Consider the following 15,253-nt stretch of genomic DNA (forward strand, 5'->3'; position numbering starts at 1 on the left):
ACCAGTTACAGAAAATGATTTACAGGAACGCCCAGGCTCTCCATTTCAGCGGTCTCATGTGGACCATAAAAATATATTAGAAAGGAATAATCTTTATCTGGACTGGAGCTGCGAGCAGAACCGCTTGTCCAGCGGAGAGCAGCAGCGAGCTGAAATCTTGCTGCTCTTGGGCAGGCAGGCCGGACAGGAATCCTGGGAAGGGTTTATGGACGCCTCGGATCAGGACGCGCCACCTTTCCCTTCTCCAAACAACGCGCCTGTCAGATGCTCAGAGTCAGCCCGCGAGCGCCGTCGCGGCCGCCTGGCTAGGCGAGCAGGACCTAACAAGCCCTGCCGAAGGAAAGCCTCCTCCGTGCAAGGAGCCTCTTCCCAAGTGACGCGTGAACTCGGGTCTCTGGCTTCTCTTCTCAATTTACGGGCTCTGCAACCTGCCTCGGCCCGGAGGAGAGTAGCGGTCAAGAGCGAAAGCGCTGAGCAGGGGTGGGGCATGTCCAAATGCCACTTCCGACGCAGCATGGCCAGAGCATTGATCACGGAATGTCCGGCCCAAGGATCAGATAGGCGCATCACACGGAGGTGACATCGCTAATTCCGTCACACAAACACACACAGAGCACCCAGGCCAGGTAGGCCACTGATGTTCCCAAGGGGGAAACTGGGGCAGAGAGGAAGCCACGTGTCCCGACCCAACCAGCGAATCGAAAGGCAGAAGCTGGGCGCTTTGGGACCGGGTGTACCCCATTCTAGAGGCAAACAGCTCTGAACCCCCTCACTGCGTCCGGCTTCGGAGGCGGAGGCGGCTGGCTGTACTTGAGCCTCCATCTCCGTAGGCACCTCATGGGACCGGGCTGGCCGAGAAAGCTCCGGTAGACCCTATCAGGTCAGGGGCTCTCTGGGTGGGCTGCCGGAGCTAGTAGCTGCCGGGCCCGCTGCTTCGTCCCCGCCCCAGCAGACAGCCCTCGCCGCGTCCATCCTCCGTCCATCCCTCCCTCCCTCGTCCCGCCCCGCCCCGCCGCCGCCCCGCCTCCTGCTCAGCACCCAGCACAAACTTTCGCCGGGGACTCCCTCGCTCGGAAGCAGCAGCAGCAGGAGCGGGAGCAGCAGGAGCAGCAGCAGCCTCGGCTGGGCAGACGCGGGGCCCGCCCGGGCGGCTGTGCCATGCGGGGCTCCCCCCGAGCAGAGGCGGCGGCTGGGGGGCCGGGGGCCGGCAGGAGCAGCAGCAGGAGCAGCGGCGGCGGCGGGCCGTGCGGCCGGGGGGGCGGCGGCCGGCGGGCGGCTGACAGGATGCGGCCGGGGCTGGGCACGGGCAGGCGGCATGGCCCCCCCGCCTAAGGGCCCCCCCGCCCGCAAGCTGCTCTGCATGTGCAGCCTCTCGCTCTGCCTCACCTACGCCTGCTACAGCCTCATGGGCGGCCCCGGCGCCCTCCCCTCGTCCCCGCTCGCCCCACAGGGCTCCCCGCTCAGCCCCTCTGCCGCCGACACCCCTCCGCCGCGCAACGGGAGCCCCGCGTGGCTACGTACCCCTTCGCCGCCCTCTGTCTCCGAGCCCAGCCGCGCCTGGACCGAGACAGACCCACCCTCAGCCAGCAGCCCCAGCAGCGCCCCGGACCGGGACCTCGGTGTTGGCGGCGACAGCAGCAGTAGCAGCAGCGCCAGCGTTGCTGCCGCCGCGGGCTCCGAAGCTGCCGCCACCGCTGCCACCGCCACGCCGGACTACGGGGAGAAGCGGCTGCCGCAGGCGCTCATTATCGGCGTGAAGAAGGGGGGCACCCGCGCCCTGCTGGAGGCGCTCCGAGCGCACCCCGACGTCCGCGCCGTGGGCACTGAACCCCACTTCTTCGACCGCAACTACGATAAGGGCCTCGACTGGTACAGGTGAGCAGCGCGCGGGCGCGGGAAGGGGGCACTCGCCGGGTAAAGGCGCCCAGAGGTTGCGCTGACACCGAGGAAGAGCGAGCATTGGGGTCCACCTCACTCAGTATTGTCCACACGGGCTGGCGGCGGCTCTCCAGTGATCCAGACAGGGTCCTTTTTGCAGCCTGACCCGGAGATGCTGCCGCGGATTGAAACGGGGCCTTTCTGCTCTGGCACGGAGTAATGGCTAGGACTTTCCGGCGGCCGGCCTTGAGCCTCCTGTTGGTGGCCAGAAAGCGGGGCCCATGTCGCCGAAAGGTCCTTGGGCCAGGGCGATTGGAGCTTGCCCCCTTCGGAACCAAGCTTAGCCCTGGGTGGGTGGCGGGCTCCGTCCCTCCGGGACAGGAAAGTCACCTCCGAGGGTTCGATTTCTCCTTGGGGCAGTTCACCTTCGGGAGTGGCGGGGCTTTTGCCGCCACGTGTTGCCCTACACCCTTGGCTTGGGAATCCCAAGGGAGAAAGTTCGTTCTCTCCCGGCGCTTTAGGGCAGCCTCTCGCCTCCACTTGCTTCGACGTGTCACCCTGCAAGCCAGGAACTAGGCTGGGAAAAGACCACCTTCCCGAGAGGCTAGGTGATGTGGTCTGAGAGCTGCTCTCGCCGCGGAAGGGTGTCAAAGCAAGCGAGGCGCGGAGCTTGTTTGCGCAGCGCTGTCCATGGTCCTGAAATCCGCCCTGTTGTGGAGAAGGGACCAGCAATGCTTGGGAGGGCCGAGTGCAAAGCTTGTGAGGGGCCAAAAGATCGGAGCGACTCTCCCTGCCCATGAGCCGCAGGTGGCTCCTTGCTTGTCAAAACGCAGTTAGGGAGTCAGGAGTCCTTGTAGTGCCGCAGGGGAGCTCAGCTCAGCTCAGCTCTCCTCCTGAGAGCCGCTTGCGCGTGTCCCTTTCATTTTAAGAAGATTGTCCAGCTATTCAAAGCTGTTCACAATATTTCGGAGATGTCCCCAAACGAAGTCATTCTACGTTCCACCCTCCCACTCACCCCTGAGCAGCAAAGTCCTAGACCTGGTCGAATTTGGGGTTGGAAAGCGGCCCCCTGCCCCTGTGCAATTGAGGGGAACCCCTGAAAACTCAATCCTGATCCCCTGGGATAAGAACTTTGTGTTGAAACGCTCTGAGTATTACCACCACCACCCGGTTTTGCAGTAAAATGCTGTCCAAGGCGCGCTCTCCAAAACCGGCTCTTCTGAATCCCTTCCTGGGGCAGAAAGCAGAAATTCCTCAAGGCAGGCTGAGGGCAGAGTTATGAGCTCCGTGCGAGGTGTCGCCCTGTCCAGCAGGGACTCTACGCCTCTAGGCAAGTTTTCTGAGGGAGATTTGAAGGCTTCAGCCGCCCCTCAGGTTTATGTGCCTGAGCGCTAAGCCTGCCTTGTTCAGGTGCCGAGGAGTCCGAGGAGAACCGGGTTGCTGATGGGAAAGGAGATCCCCGCAGCCACTTGCCTGCGCTGTAAAGGTGAGAGGAGCGGGCAGGAGGAGGGATGGGGACCCTCTCGGATGGGGCGTCCTCAAATAGCCAAGGCTTCATTTTATTGAGGGCCCCCCTCATGTGTTTTTGCTGAGGTGTAAATTATTATTATCACCTTTAGTTCGTTAGTCTCTCGTTACGCACAAAGGTCTTCATGTGACTCGCAACAAATTTGAAAGCTTAAATAAAAAGGCACTATAAAACTTACGCAAAGTGCATGCAGTTCATTAAGAAATATAATGAATAGATGAGCTGGAAGGGCCAGTGCGAGGCAACCAGTTTGTTGCGGGCGGGGGCCACAGAGGCGGCTTTGCTCTGGGGCCTTCCTGCTTTGCGAGTGCCAGAAATGGGGGGCGCCTGGGGGGCTCGATCGGCGATAGCTTCCTTCTCCTGAAAAAAGGTTTTAGACCGATTATGGTGCCGGAACAGCAGCAGCAGTAGCAGCTGGGGGTGCGTGCGTGGGAATGCCCCAGAGGGGTCCAGGGCACCCAGACCCACCGCGGGTGCAACTGTGCCTGAGCTCCCGCTTCTCGTGGGCAGCTTGAAGTCTTCCTCTGGGGCATCCGAGAACAGGAGCAATTGGTGGGTGCTCCGGAAGAAGCGTTACAGTGACACGATGCTCCCGTTGGTGTTTCCAGGAGGGTTTTCTCCCTGCGCATCGCCTTAGATGTAAAGGGGAGGCTCGTGTCTTTCTGTCGGGCGTGCGCGAATCTCTTCGGAATGGTAGTTTGCAACTCCGGCCCCCAGACCCCTTCCAGAGGACAGTTCCACCGATCTGCTGCACAGAAGGACCCTTTGCTTTCCTTGCGCAACAGAGTGGATGGAGGAGCCACAAGCTGCCTGATCGGCTCGGCAGCCGGCCCCTCCTCCTCCTCCTCCTCCCCCCTCCCCCATCCCCGCCTGGGCAACGAGAACACCAAGCTTCCTCCAGGCTGTTGATCCCACATTCTCTGTCATTTGCTCTGTGTGTGGCTAATCCGGTTCAGTTCAGAGCCAATTATAATTGGGTGTCTCCGAGTCTAAGATATCTGATTGTGTCTGTATGGCTTTGCTTGCACGTTGCAGAGAAATCAATGGAGTCCCTTTCTCGGCAGGCAATGCTTTCCCAAGGGTTGTGGGAGCCTTGGGCTTGCTGTGCCAAAGTGTCATGCCTGGGCCAGGGATTTAAGCTGGGGGGCCACCCATGCATATTAACAGGCTGCTTCTTAGTGTATGTGATAAAGGAGAACTGGCTGTATCCTCCAATAGTTCTCTCCTCACCACCCACCACCCTCCTTGTCACCAGACAACCTGCTTAGAAGGTTTTTACACCAAGTAAGGCTGTTGCAAGAAAGTGCTGCCCCATAGTAGACTTCACAGGGCCCCTCACCCCACCCCATTTCACCCCAATGAAAGGACAGGCAAAGGCACACACTGGCAGACACCATCCAAATGATGGCACAGATACATTTACCTGGTTTATTTGAAAAAGGAGGTAAATGTTAGCTCTTTCTTTCACATTTGCGCAGCCTATAGTATCACAAAACAGCTTTTCAAGATGCACAACCTTTTAATTCAAAGCTAGTTAAATGTGTAAGTCCTCTTCTTCTGATGCAAACTTGCAACAGATTCCTTTCAAGCTACTGCTTTTTCAGTTTTTTAAATTACTAATCCTAAAGTTACCTGTCAGGTTATGTCAGTCTAAGGACTTGTGAGCAATGGATCCTTACATGCAGGTGGGCGGGCTACACCACTGACACACAGCTACATTGAGACAGACACATTTCAATGGGTCTACTCTGAGTAGGACTTAGTTGGCTGCAACGCTTCCCGTCTAGAGTGTTTTGTTACTCAAAATCATCTCAAGGTGTTTGTGTGCTACCAGCTTGCATATTGAGCACCCCAAGAATAGTGGGGTTGGCTGCGGCAATCAGTTTTGGTGTCTGTTCCAGTGGCCTGTTTTCATGCATTTGTTTTACCCACAGCTCAGATTTTGGTGACGAGGGGAAAGTGTGCATGGTAGGAGTCACTTGAGGTTGCTTCCAGGTGGAGAACGTGAATTAGCAGAGGAAGGTTACAATAGGCAGAGGGGGGATGACTCAAGAGCAGAATAAAAGACAGTTCAGCTGCCTACACAACTCTCTGTTTTGGAAGCCCAAGTGCTTGCTGACTGATAACAGTCCTGAATTATCTGCACAGAAGGTTGTGCTGTGTGATGGTTCCTTTTGCCTCGTGGTTGACACCACCCAGTAGAGCAGAGCAGCTTCGTGAATGAAAGCTCTGCACACGTAGCAGCAGAGTCCATCCTGATACTTTGGGTATGTTGGGCTCCACACTGTCTCTACAGGAAGGAATTGGCTACTTCTGATAGACACTGGTGACATAATGCTCTCCGATGTGGGCATGTCCTGTGGCATCTTCTTCTTTCTATTAAGAAATTAAGGATTTGTTTTGCAGAAATCCCTAGTATTTGGGGGTGTTCACCTGCACTTAAATTACATCCTTGTGGTATGAGGACAACAAAAATAAAAATATATTTTGCTTGCCTTTATGGTGACCGAGAAACTGGCTGTGAGGCCAGAAAGACACACTCTTCACCATCTCCTACTCAGGGGTCAGAAAATCTCACTGCCCCTTCTACAGCTTATAATCATCACTCTCATTCTGGACATATGGACTTCTTGTATTAATCTATTTGTTTAAATTAGAACAGATGAAAAGTTCTTCTTGTTAATGTAAGCCGGCTTAAAAAGCCCCACACCTTATATCCTTTCTGTTTGCTATATCAAAAACAACTACAGAAGTTCATCATACAAAATGGGCAAGTGCCACCCCTGCCTGGCACAAGGACATCTCTTTCCTCCAAGCCTTCAGTCTTAAAGAATAACCCTGTGCGATCTTAAAGCTTGCTTCAACCAGTCCTTAGTGCCTGAAATGCTGCTTCGTGGACTCTGTGTGCTAGGCTCACTGAATGACTCTCTCCTCTCATTCATTGACTTTGAATATAGTAATAAACATAGAAATGCAGTGGGTGTGGTTGCGAAATGGAGTCCATTTTCTGCAGGCTCCCTTTGATGGGTTGGGCTGCAGGACAGACTTGGAAGCCTTTGGGCTCTCAGCAGCCAGGAGAGCTGGCATCCGCAACGCCTGCTCCTTCCTGTTAACATTGGAGAGATTTTGAAAGCATCTGAACTGGGGCAGTGTGTTTTTCTTCCTGCCTGGTGATATAAACCATTCCAACCCCTTGGCAGTTCCTGTGTTTTGGCGGATGCTTCTTGTGTGTCTGGAGGGGGAAGGTGTGTTCTATATCCGCTCGCTTCTTATATCTTTGGGAAGGGCTATTGATTTTCTTGGCTCCTGCTGAGTGCTGTTCTGTATTTCTGAGGGGGGGGGCTTTCAGGTGCATCATGGATCCATTGTGCTTAGGATGTCTTGGGCTGTGGAGGAAAACAAACTGCCCCAAAGATCCATGGAAACACATGTGCATCCCTGCTCTTTCTTATTACCTTTTGATCCCACCTTTTTTCTTCAAGGTGATGCTAGGGTGGGGCTCCTTTCAGTGAGGTCTCCTCATCCAAGGACCAACCCATCTTTGGGTCCAAGAGAGAAGCAGGAGGAGGAGGTTGTAAGCATGATGCAACTTAAGATACACTGTATCAGTCTAAACAGCAAGTCTGTAGAGACAGGTGACAGGTTAAAGGTACAGTGGTACCTCGGGTTAAGTACTTAATTCGTTCCAGAGGTCCGTTCTTAACCCGAAACTGTTCTTAACCTGAAGCACCACTTTAGCTAATGGGGCCTCCCACTGCCGCTGCACCACCGCCACACCTTCCTGTTCTCATCCTGAAGCAAAGTTCTTAACCTGAGGTGCTATTTCTGGGTTAGTGGAGTCTGTAACCTGAAGCATATGTAACCTGAAGCGTATGTAACCTGAGGTACCACTGTAGAAGGATATTCTGGGAATGTGGAGGTCGCTCGCTTTATCTGTCTTAACCCCATGCCATGCCCTCTTCTGCAAGCTGAGTTGCAACCAAACTTCCAACCTATTGGCCATGACCTTGCCAGGGCCCATGCTTTGAAGAACACCAGCTGCAGGGGAAGGTTGTTCCCCTTGTGCCTTGCTTATGAATGGGCAACCCAGACACAATGCCAACAGATGATGATGATTAAAGTTTCTCTACTACCTTTCATCGGAAGATCACGGGGTAGTTTGCAATATAAAAAGACAAAAAATACATAACATAATAGCAAACAAAAACAATAATCCCCCCCCCATACACAGTTTAAAAGGTCATAGATTGTTTAATTAGCCAAAGGTCTGGAAGAAGAGGAATGCTTTTGCCTGGCACCTACACATATGTAACAAAGGTGGCTGTTGAGTCTTACAAGGAAGAGCATTCCACAAGTGGGGAGCCACTGCAATAAAGGCCCATTCTCGTGTTGCCACCCTCCAGACCTCTCATGGAGGGGGCACACAAAGAAGGGCCTCAGATTATCTCAGCAGGATCCTAGTCAGTTCATTTGGAGAGGGGTGGTCCTTGAGGTATTGCAGCCCTGAGCTATTTAAGACTTTACAGATCAGAACCATCACTTTGAATTGGGCCCTGAAACTAATTGGCAGTCAGTGCAGTCGGGCCAGAATTGCACCTGTCCCCTACCTGGAGCCAGAGGTTTTTGACTACAACACTCATCAGCCCCAGCCAGCTGGCCCTGGCTGCCTTAATTTCTGAGTTAAGTAATCTGAGGGCTTATTCGTTTTCCCAGTACGGCATATGTCATGCCAAAGACACTTATGGGACTGCAGTAGAGATAGTTCAATGAGCTCCTAACTGGCCAAAAGGAGCTTCACCCAATGGGAAATCTGAAGTTTCACATGTGGGCTGAGCTGCATGTCCAATTTGGATTTCCTGCTCCCTTTTTTGTGACTGTGAGAGGCACCTTGAGTGTGAAGCAGGCACCCATTTTCACGCCCCCTGAACCTCCTACTCCATCATCCATAGGCTCCCACAGGAGGAAGGGCGTAATACAGTAGTCATGCACTAAATAAAAAGACTATTCTCTGGTTTAGGCAACAGGAAAGTCAGTAGTGGGCGCAGTTAGGTGAATTAACGGGTCTATAGAAATGCAAAAAGCAGGGTCCCTCCCATGTCCCATGTCTGCTTGAGAAAGAGCAGCATTCACTGCTCCCTGGGAACAGTCAAATGACTTGCTTCCTAGGAGAACTGGAGGCGAAGGCCTTGAAGGATCCAAGTGAGAGCTGTGGCGGCGGCACACGGCAACACAAATTGGTGACACCTTGTATGGAGGGAGGACTAAATCTCCTGCGTTGCTCTGTGGCTTTCTTCCTTCCTCTTGTTGTCATGGGGACCTTCCCCCTTTTTCCCTGAGTTATTATACTGTGCACTTCAGCAGAAATTTTATTGCTTTTGGGGCTGGTGGGGCTCATGTGGGACATTTTTCACTGCTCATGGTGCAGTGGTAATTTCTTTCAAATGATTTTTGCTTGAAGTGGTTTCAATGAATTGAGAAGGGTATGAGTATGAATGAACGGCTAAGCTTTTAGCACCGAATCCAGCGGAGGGACACACACCATCAAACTTCCTCGAGCATTCACTGTGGATATTATAATTTTGCTGGCACTACATAAATAGGCAGCGGGCCACCGTAATTTAAAATCTTCTTTGAAATCTGCTTTTCTATCCTCTTTGTAATGTATTGCATGGAGTCCCCAATGACCCCCAAAGTTTCATTGGCAATTTATTTCCGCTATCCAAAGTTTTAACCTTCATCCTGTTATCCAAGCCCTTTCCGCCTGCTGCTGTAAAGATTAGGCTGTAAGAAGCTGGGAACTTGCCTCTTGCCTTAGATCTTCAAAGGGTGGGCAAGGTGGCCATAGTGCAGCCCTCCAGGCCCTCTCTGTAGCCCTGTGGACTTTTCCCAGACCATGTCCAATCCCTGGTCCTGCCCCACATGCTCCGCCAGTGTCCCTGCCTGGCAGGAATGTGTCCTTGGATTGTCACAATCCTGCTTGCCTGGGTAGAGAGATGTACACTTAAGGGAGCTCTGTGCCCTGCATGGATGAACTGCAGCTACAGTATAGTTACACCTGTTACCCTGCCAACACTGGCATGTGGCCCCTGGATCATGCCCATGAGGAAATTTGGCCCTCAGGTTGAAAGAGATTTCCCAACCCACTGAAAGGAGGTGCCTGAGGATGGTGCCACCTGGGGACCTCCTCTACTTATGGGTCCCATAGTCCATTGCCTCTGCCTCATTCCAGCCATGCAGGAGACAGGTTGGCCCTTTTGCATGCTGGAAATCTTTAGCATTGTGTGCCAATGGGGTACCTGCAGCCCTTTCCACATAAAGGCTTGAGATACCTGCTTCCATCCCACTCCACACCCCATGAGAGCTACTGAGGTCTGGTGGATGCAGAGGTAGGCTTTGATCTGGGAGACTTGAACCCCATTCTTGGCCATTGCCCCTGGCTAGATTAGTCTATCTATCATTCTCCCAGCTTCTGTTCCTCATCTGCAAAGTGGGAATAATCTAGAGCTACGCATGATCTTGCATATTTCCCATGCAGGTCTAAACCCACTGCTGTGGAATGAGGAAATCAGTGGAGAGAAGTTTCTGCCCCCTTAGCCACTTCTGGTCACCCTACTGGAAACATCTTCCCTTCATCTAAGTGAGCCAGTGTGTGGTAGTGAGAGCTGTCACCCAAAACATGTGGAAGAAGTAAATGCCTCTGAATACCCATTGCTGGGAATTGCAGATAGGGAGAGTGCTTGGATTCCACTTGTGGGATCTGGTTGAAAGAGACATCTGGTTGACCACTGTAAGGACAGAATGCTGGACATATGAGGAACAGCTGAGGGAGCTGGGAATGTTTAGCCTGGAGATGAGAGGATTAAAAGGCAATACGATACCCGTCTTCAAATATCTGAAGGGCCTTCACATGGAAGATGGGGCAAGCTTGTTTTCTGCTGGTGGGACCCAAACTAATGGCAAGAAAGGTCAGTCTGACTGAACCTTAGAAAGAACTTTCTGATGGTAGGAGCTGTTCACTAATGGAGTGGACTCCCTTGGAAGATGTGGACTCTCCTTCCTTGGAGATTTGTCAAGAGAGGTTGGGTGGCCATCAGTCAGATATACGGTAGTTTAGCTGTGATTCCTGAATTGCAGGGGATCGAACAAGATGACTCTTGGGGTCTCTTCCAACTCTTCCATAGAATCATACAGTTCTATGATTCTGTGATATTGCTGGGATCCTCCTGTGCACCTTTCCTCTTCGCTTCTGTCAGGCGCCAGAAGGCTGTCATGCTGCAGCAGGCTTTGCAAAACCTTCTGCACCTTCAGAGGAATCTGAGTTCCTGGGGGCAAACCTACCCATTGCAGACCCTTCTCCTTCCCACAGTCTTCATCCTGGGAACTCTTCATTTCAATCCTGTTCCATGCTTAATGCTGCTGTTTCCTTTCAATGTAATTTATCTCAAAAGTGGTAGAAAGGACCCCCTTCCTTTTTTTTAAAAAAGGAAAACTCTTTTGAAAGATGGAGACAGAATTTGTAGTTATATAAAAAGAATTGGCTATTTCTGTAAATCTTCCATTTTCCCCTTTCCTTAGAACCAGTTTGGTAAATGTTGTCTCTCTCTCCTCCCTCCGTCATGTCAGATTTTACATCCTGCAAGCATCAAAGTATGGATCATAAACCCCTCAGCTCTTTATGACTTCAGCATTACAATCGCCAGGCACATTTTATGCAAATGAAGGTATTTACCTCCACAAGCTCTCCCATGAAGTGTGCCAGCTTCTCTGAAGAATTTATTTTGCTACATAAACAGGAGAAGAGTGTACCTAAAATTCATTGTAGGCGTTAAAGCCATGTGTGCCTTCAAGGCTGTGGTGCATGTGCCGTTTTGAGGGTGGGTCTAGAGGGGGCTGAGAGGTGAGCAGCAAAGGCACCCACAAAGTCAAGCCAGACAAAGAGAGCTGGAATCCCACTAGATAAGGGGTGGGGAACCCTTTTTGGCCCAAGGGCCACATTCTCTTCTGAGCAGCATTCTGAGGGCCACATGCCAGTGATGGGTGGGGCACAAGGCAAAAGTGGGTGAAGCAACAGAGGTAAATTTTACCTTTGTACAGGAGGCTAGTTTCTTCACACATACCCTCTCTGTGAAGCAGGGGCAGTGAGGATTGTGGCCTGGCAAAAGAGGGTGTGGCTAGGAGAGGGGGTGTGGTCTTGGCAGAGTCCCAAGGACCAGATAGAGGCCAACATTTGGCCCTCAGGCCCTCGGCTCCCACCTCTGCACCTGACCATCCTTCCCCAACGAGGCTATGCTGGCTGGGTCTGATGGGAGTTGTAGTCCTAAATATATGGAGGGTGCCATGTGCAGAAAGGGATAAAAATGGCATCATCTTCTCTGTTGGTCAAGATACTCAACTGAGTAAGATAGCATAAAGTCTACATGCTTGGGTAATATATTACCCTCTTCCATGTTTGGAGTTCTACCTCCACCACCAACAAAAAGTGTGGGCTCACTTGTGCTTTTGTGTGCGTTCTTCATGGGAAGGGGTGACTGAAGGGTGTGTGGTCATATGGAAGTGGTGTGCAGAGTGTGTTTTGTGATGAGGATGGAAGAGCTAACAGCTGGTGCATTTAAGTAAGCAGTGAATCCGCTAATGGGTTAGGGCTGGTGGTCTCCAGCACCTAGGCACAGTGTTGACCCCTCATCATGCCCCTGGCAGGCAAAGTAATAGAACAGAGGAGAGAGATCTGTTTGCTGAGATCAGGGAGGCCCCTTCCAGGAATGAAATAGTCCCTGCCTCAATCCCAGCTTCCTAAAGAGACCCCCCCCCAGTTCCACCTGTCTGCCTGGTGCAACCTCCTCCCTGGGGAGTCCACCAGTCCTTCCATAGAAGAGTTTGGTGTGTCCCTCCAGCTCCATTTAAGTTGTGTAAGCTCCCCCCCCCCCAAAAAAGGCTGGTAGCTTCCAGATGGTTCTCTGGCTTTCCTGGAGGAGGTCTCTGATTGACGATGGGCTGTTCCCTCAGAGGATACAGCCAGGCATCGATCCTGCCCTATTTTGCATGCAAAGTCAGCTCTCTCCCCTTTTGGCTAATTTCCCGACTATTTATTTGAACTAAATGAATCCCAGCCTCATTCTGGACCTCTCAGCACGTACGTTTAACACGCCTCAGCCACTTATTTTCATTAGGTGTTTTACCGGGTGCCTTAGGGTGTGCTGTTGGCTGAAGAGGCCTACAGGAAAGGACCCAGACAGGGGAAGAAGGAGACAAGGTATAGGACTGGGTCACCAAACAGGGCCATGGCGTCCCCATCCATTTTGAGAAAGGATCGATATCAGGCTAAAGGCTTCAGCCCACACTGTGGATTTGGGAGGCTCACTTGGGCTGAGAGTGTCTTCATCTCATAATCCCAGGCAATCCCCATTCCAGCACCGACCCAGAGAACAGTTGCTGTAACTGCTGTGCAGATCCTTGCTGCCACCCACAGGGGAAGTGCCCTGCCTGAATTGCACCCTGCTTCCAGGCTCAATAGTTTTAGGTGAGTGAGTTAGAAATGCTACAAGGAAATCTCTGTCCCTATCCATCCTTAGTCTAGGGAAGCCTCTGCTACTCTGCTGGATGTCTTGGTGTGTTTGCCAACTCTTTTTCCTTCCTATTCCTTTCTTATGGAGCATCCCTCTAATTTGATGCTTGCTATTTCAAGAGGGTGTCTTTCCCGTGCAGAGTGAGAAAAATTCCACTGCACTCAATCCAACCCCATTGAATTGAACAGATTCCTGCTTGGTCTTCCAGGAACCACCTGGTTCTTCTAGAATTACTATTACTACTACTACATTTATACCCCACCTTTCCTCCAACAAAGTGGTGTACATACTTATCTCCCCTCTATTTTATCCTCACAACAACCCTGTGAAGCAGGTTAGGTTGAGAGGCTGTGACTGGGCCATGATCCCCCAGTGAGCACCACGCTGGCTCTCTCTCATACTTAAGAGCGACTGGATTTGTAGGTGTTTTTGGTGATATCATCAACTGCCTTGAATGCTCTTGTCCTTGCTGGCTGCTGGTCCGTTTCTGGGTATGTGAGAAGACTAGAGGAAGGTAGCGATGGAGTTGCCACCACTCCTCCTCTTATGTCTGTGTTATTAGAGAGTCATGCACCCCCACTATTTTTTAAAAGTAAAATGAAATTGGCTTTTGCTAAAATTGGGCTCTCTGTCTGTCCTGCTGCTCCCTGCATAGGTATGATGATGTCACACAAGAAGTGCCCCTACCAGAAGAAATAGAGTTGTCAGCTTGTGAAATCCACTTTGCTGGAGCAGTTTGGAAGTGGAGTCAAGAAACCCAGGAGGCCTTGGCAGGTCTGAGAGCTGGTCCAAGGTTGAAGTCTAGTGTCTATGGTACCTTTTGCATTGGGTTCCATCTCCAAAGCTGTGTCTGGCCTAGTACAGCCTTCTCCAACCTGCTGTCCTCCATATGTTTTGAACTACAACTCCCATCAGCCCCCAACCACCATGGGCGTGTTCCCAACCACCAAACCATCTTATGGCCAGGCTAGCTGGGACTGATGGGAATTGTAGTCCAAAATATCTGGAAGGCGCTAGGCTGAGGAAGGATGACCTAATACAACTTTTAAAACAATAAGATCAAGCAAATCTCTATAAACAAACAAAGGGCCCAGAGCACTCTGTCCTAAAGTGGTTAACGATTTGTTTTCCTATTTGCATAAGACCACAGGAGCCAATTTGTCTTGTCACTATTATCTTGGAGACTGATGTGTTAATTACTAGGACTGCACCAAATATTCTCTTGTGTTTGACTGGAAATAGTGCAGGGCAGGGGGAAGAAGTTTTCCTGAAAAGGCCTTGAATCCAGATAATCAAACCTTCATTGATGCTTTTTGCTGCTGGTGTTGCTTTCATGTTCCCTGGAATAGTCACTTGGCTGATCCCAGCCAATTGGGGATCACACCATGAAAGGGCCGATGTCATGAGGGTATGTAGCCAATCAGCTTTATGCTACATTATGACTTCACTGAGAGAGGAGCATAAGTGAAGAGGCAGGCGTGCTCACTGCCACTGCAGGTAAATGGCTGGAAGAGAAGGACTGTTATTATTTCTGTTTACATGACTGTATTTTGAGAACATTCTCAGCAATTTCAGCCCAGTGCCATTACTAATGCATTGCTGCCTTGCTCTGAAAATTTGGCATTTCTGAAAACTTGTCACAGTGTCAGTTTGCTTGGTTGTCAAAGGAAGCTTTTGTACCGGTGGTCTTCTCTTTCTTTGTCAGATGTACAGTGGGAAAATGTATGCTGGTTTGTGTGTGTATGCATGAACACACAGTCATGATAATTCCCAGCAGTTGCCTTTGGATGGAAGCGGGGAGAGGGGGGGTCTGTGGAGCTGTACAGTGCCTGAACTTCATCAGCCAGCCCCTTTGCGGATGAAAAGGGGCATGTCTGATGCTATGGGCACCCTCTGCGCACACCTAGATGAAGAGGAGCCAAGGTTCCTTACTCAGCTCAAAATCCTCTGGAAGTCTGAACAAATCAAAGCGCCAGAGAGGAGTGCCTGGAGCCACGACTTCGTTGGCAAAGCAGCACCTCCGGCCACAGAGCTGGAAGATCCAGCGAGTCACGCAGCTCATTCCTATGCAAAAAGGGTTTTTATCTCTCTAAATGCTATTCGGCATCATTACTCATTGCAGGGAGGTGATGGCTGGCCTTGTTTAATGGGCTGAACTTTGCAACCTGAGCTGAAAGCTTATTTGTGCAGACTTGGGCCTGATGCTTTATTGCTCCTAAATTGTACAGATGATGTTAGAGCAAATGTTGTTAGGCTCTCCATTAAGGTTTGTTAAAGTTTCATA

General features: G+C 51.5%; 1 protein-coding gene across 1 annotated transcript in view; it reads left to right on the plus strand.

The window, feature by feature from the left end:
- Positions 1-1,256: 1,256 nt before the first annotated feature.
- LOC309356676 (heparan sulfate glucosamine 3-O-sulfotransferase 4-like) overlaps positions 1,257-15,253 on the plus strand; it is an 87,102-nt gene continuing 73,105 nt past the window's right edge. Inside the window, exon 1 of the mRNA XM_081888262.1 lies at positions 1,257-1,875. Coding sequence (XP_081744388.1) covers positions 1,316-1,875 — 560 coding nt within the window. The 5' untranslated portion in view covers positions 1,257-1,315. The remainder of the gene's footprint in view (positions 1,876-15,253) is intronic.

This window comes from Podarcis melisellensis, assembly GCF_964234715.1.
Source record: "Podarcis melisellensis genome assembly, chromosome: 14".
Classification (NCBI taxonomy): domain Eukaryota; kingdom Metazoa; phylum Chordata; class Lepidosauria; order Squamata; family Lacertidae; genus Podarcis; species Podarcis melisellensis.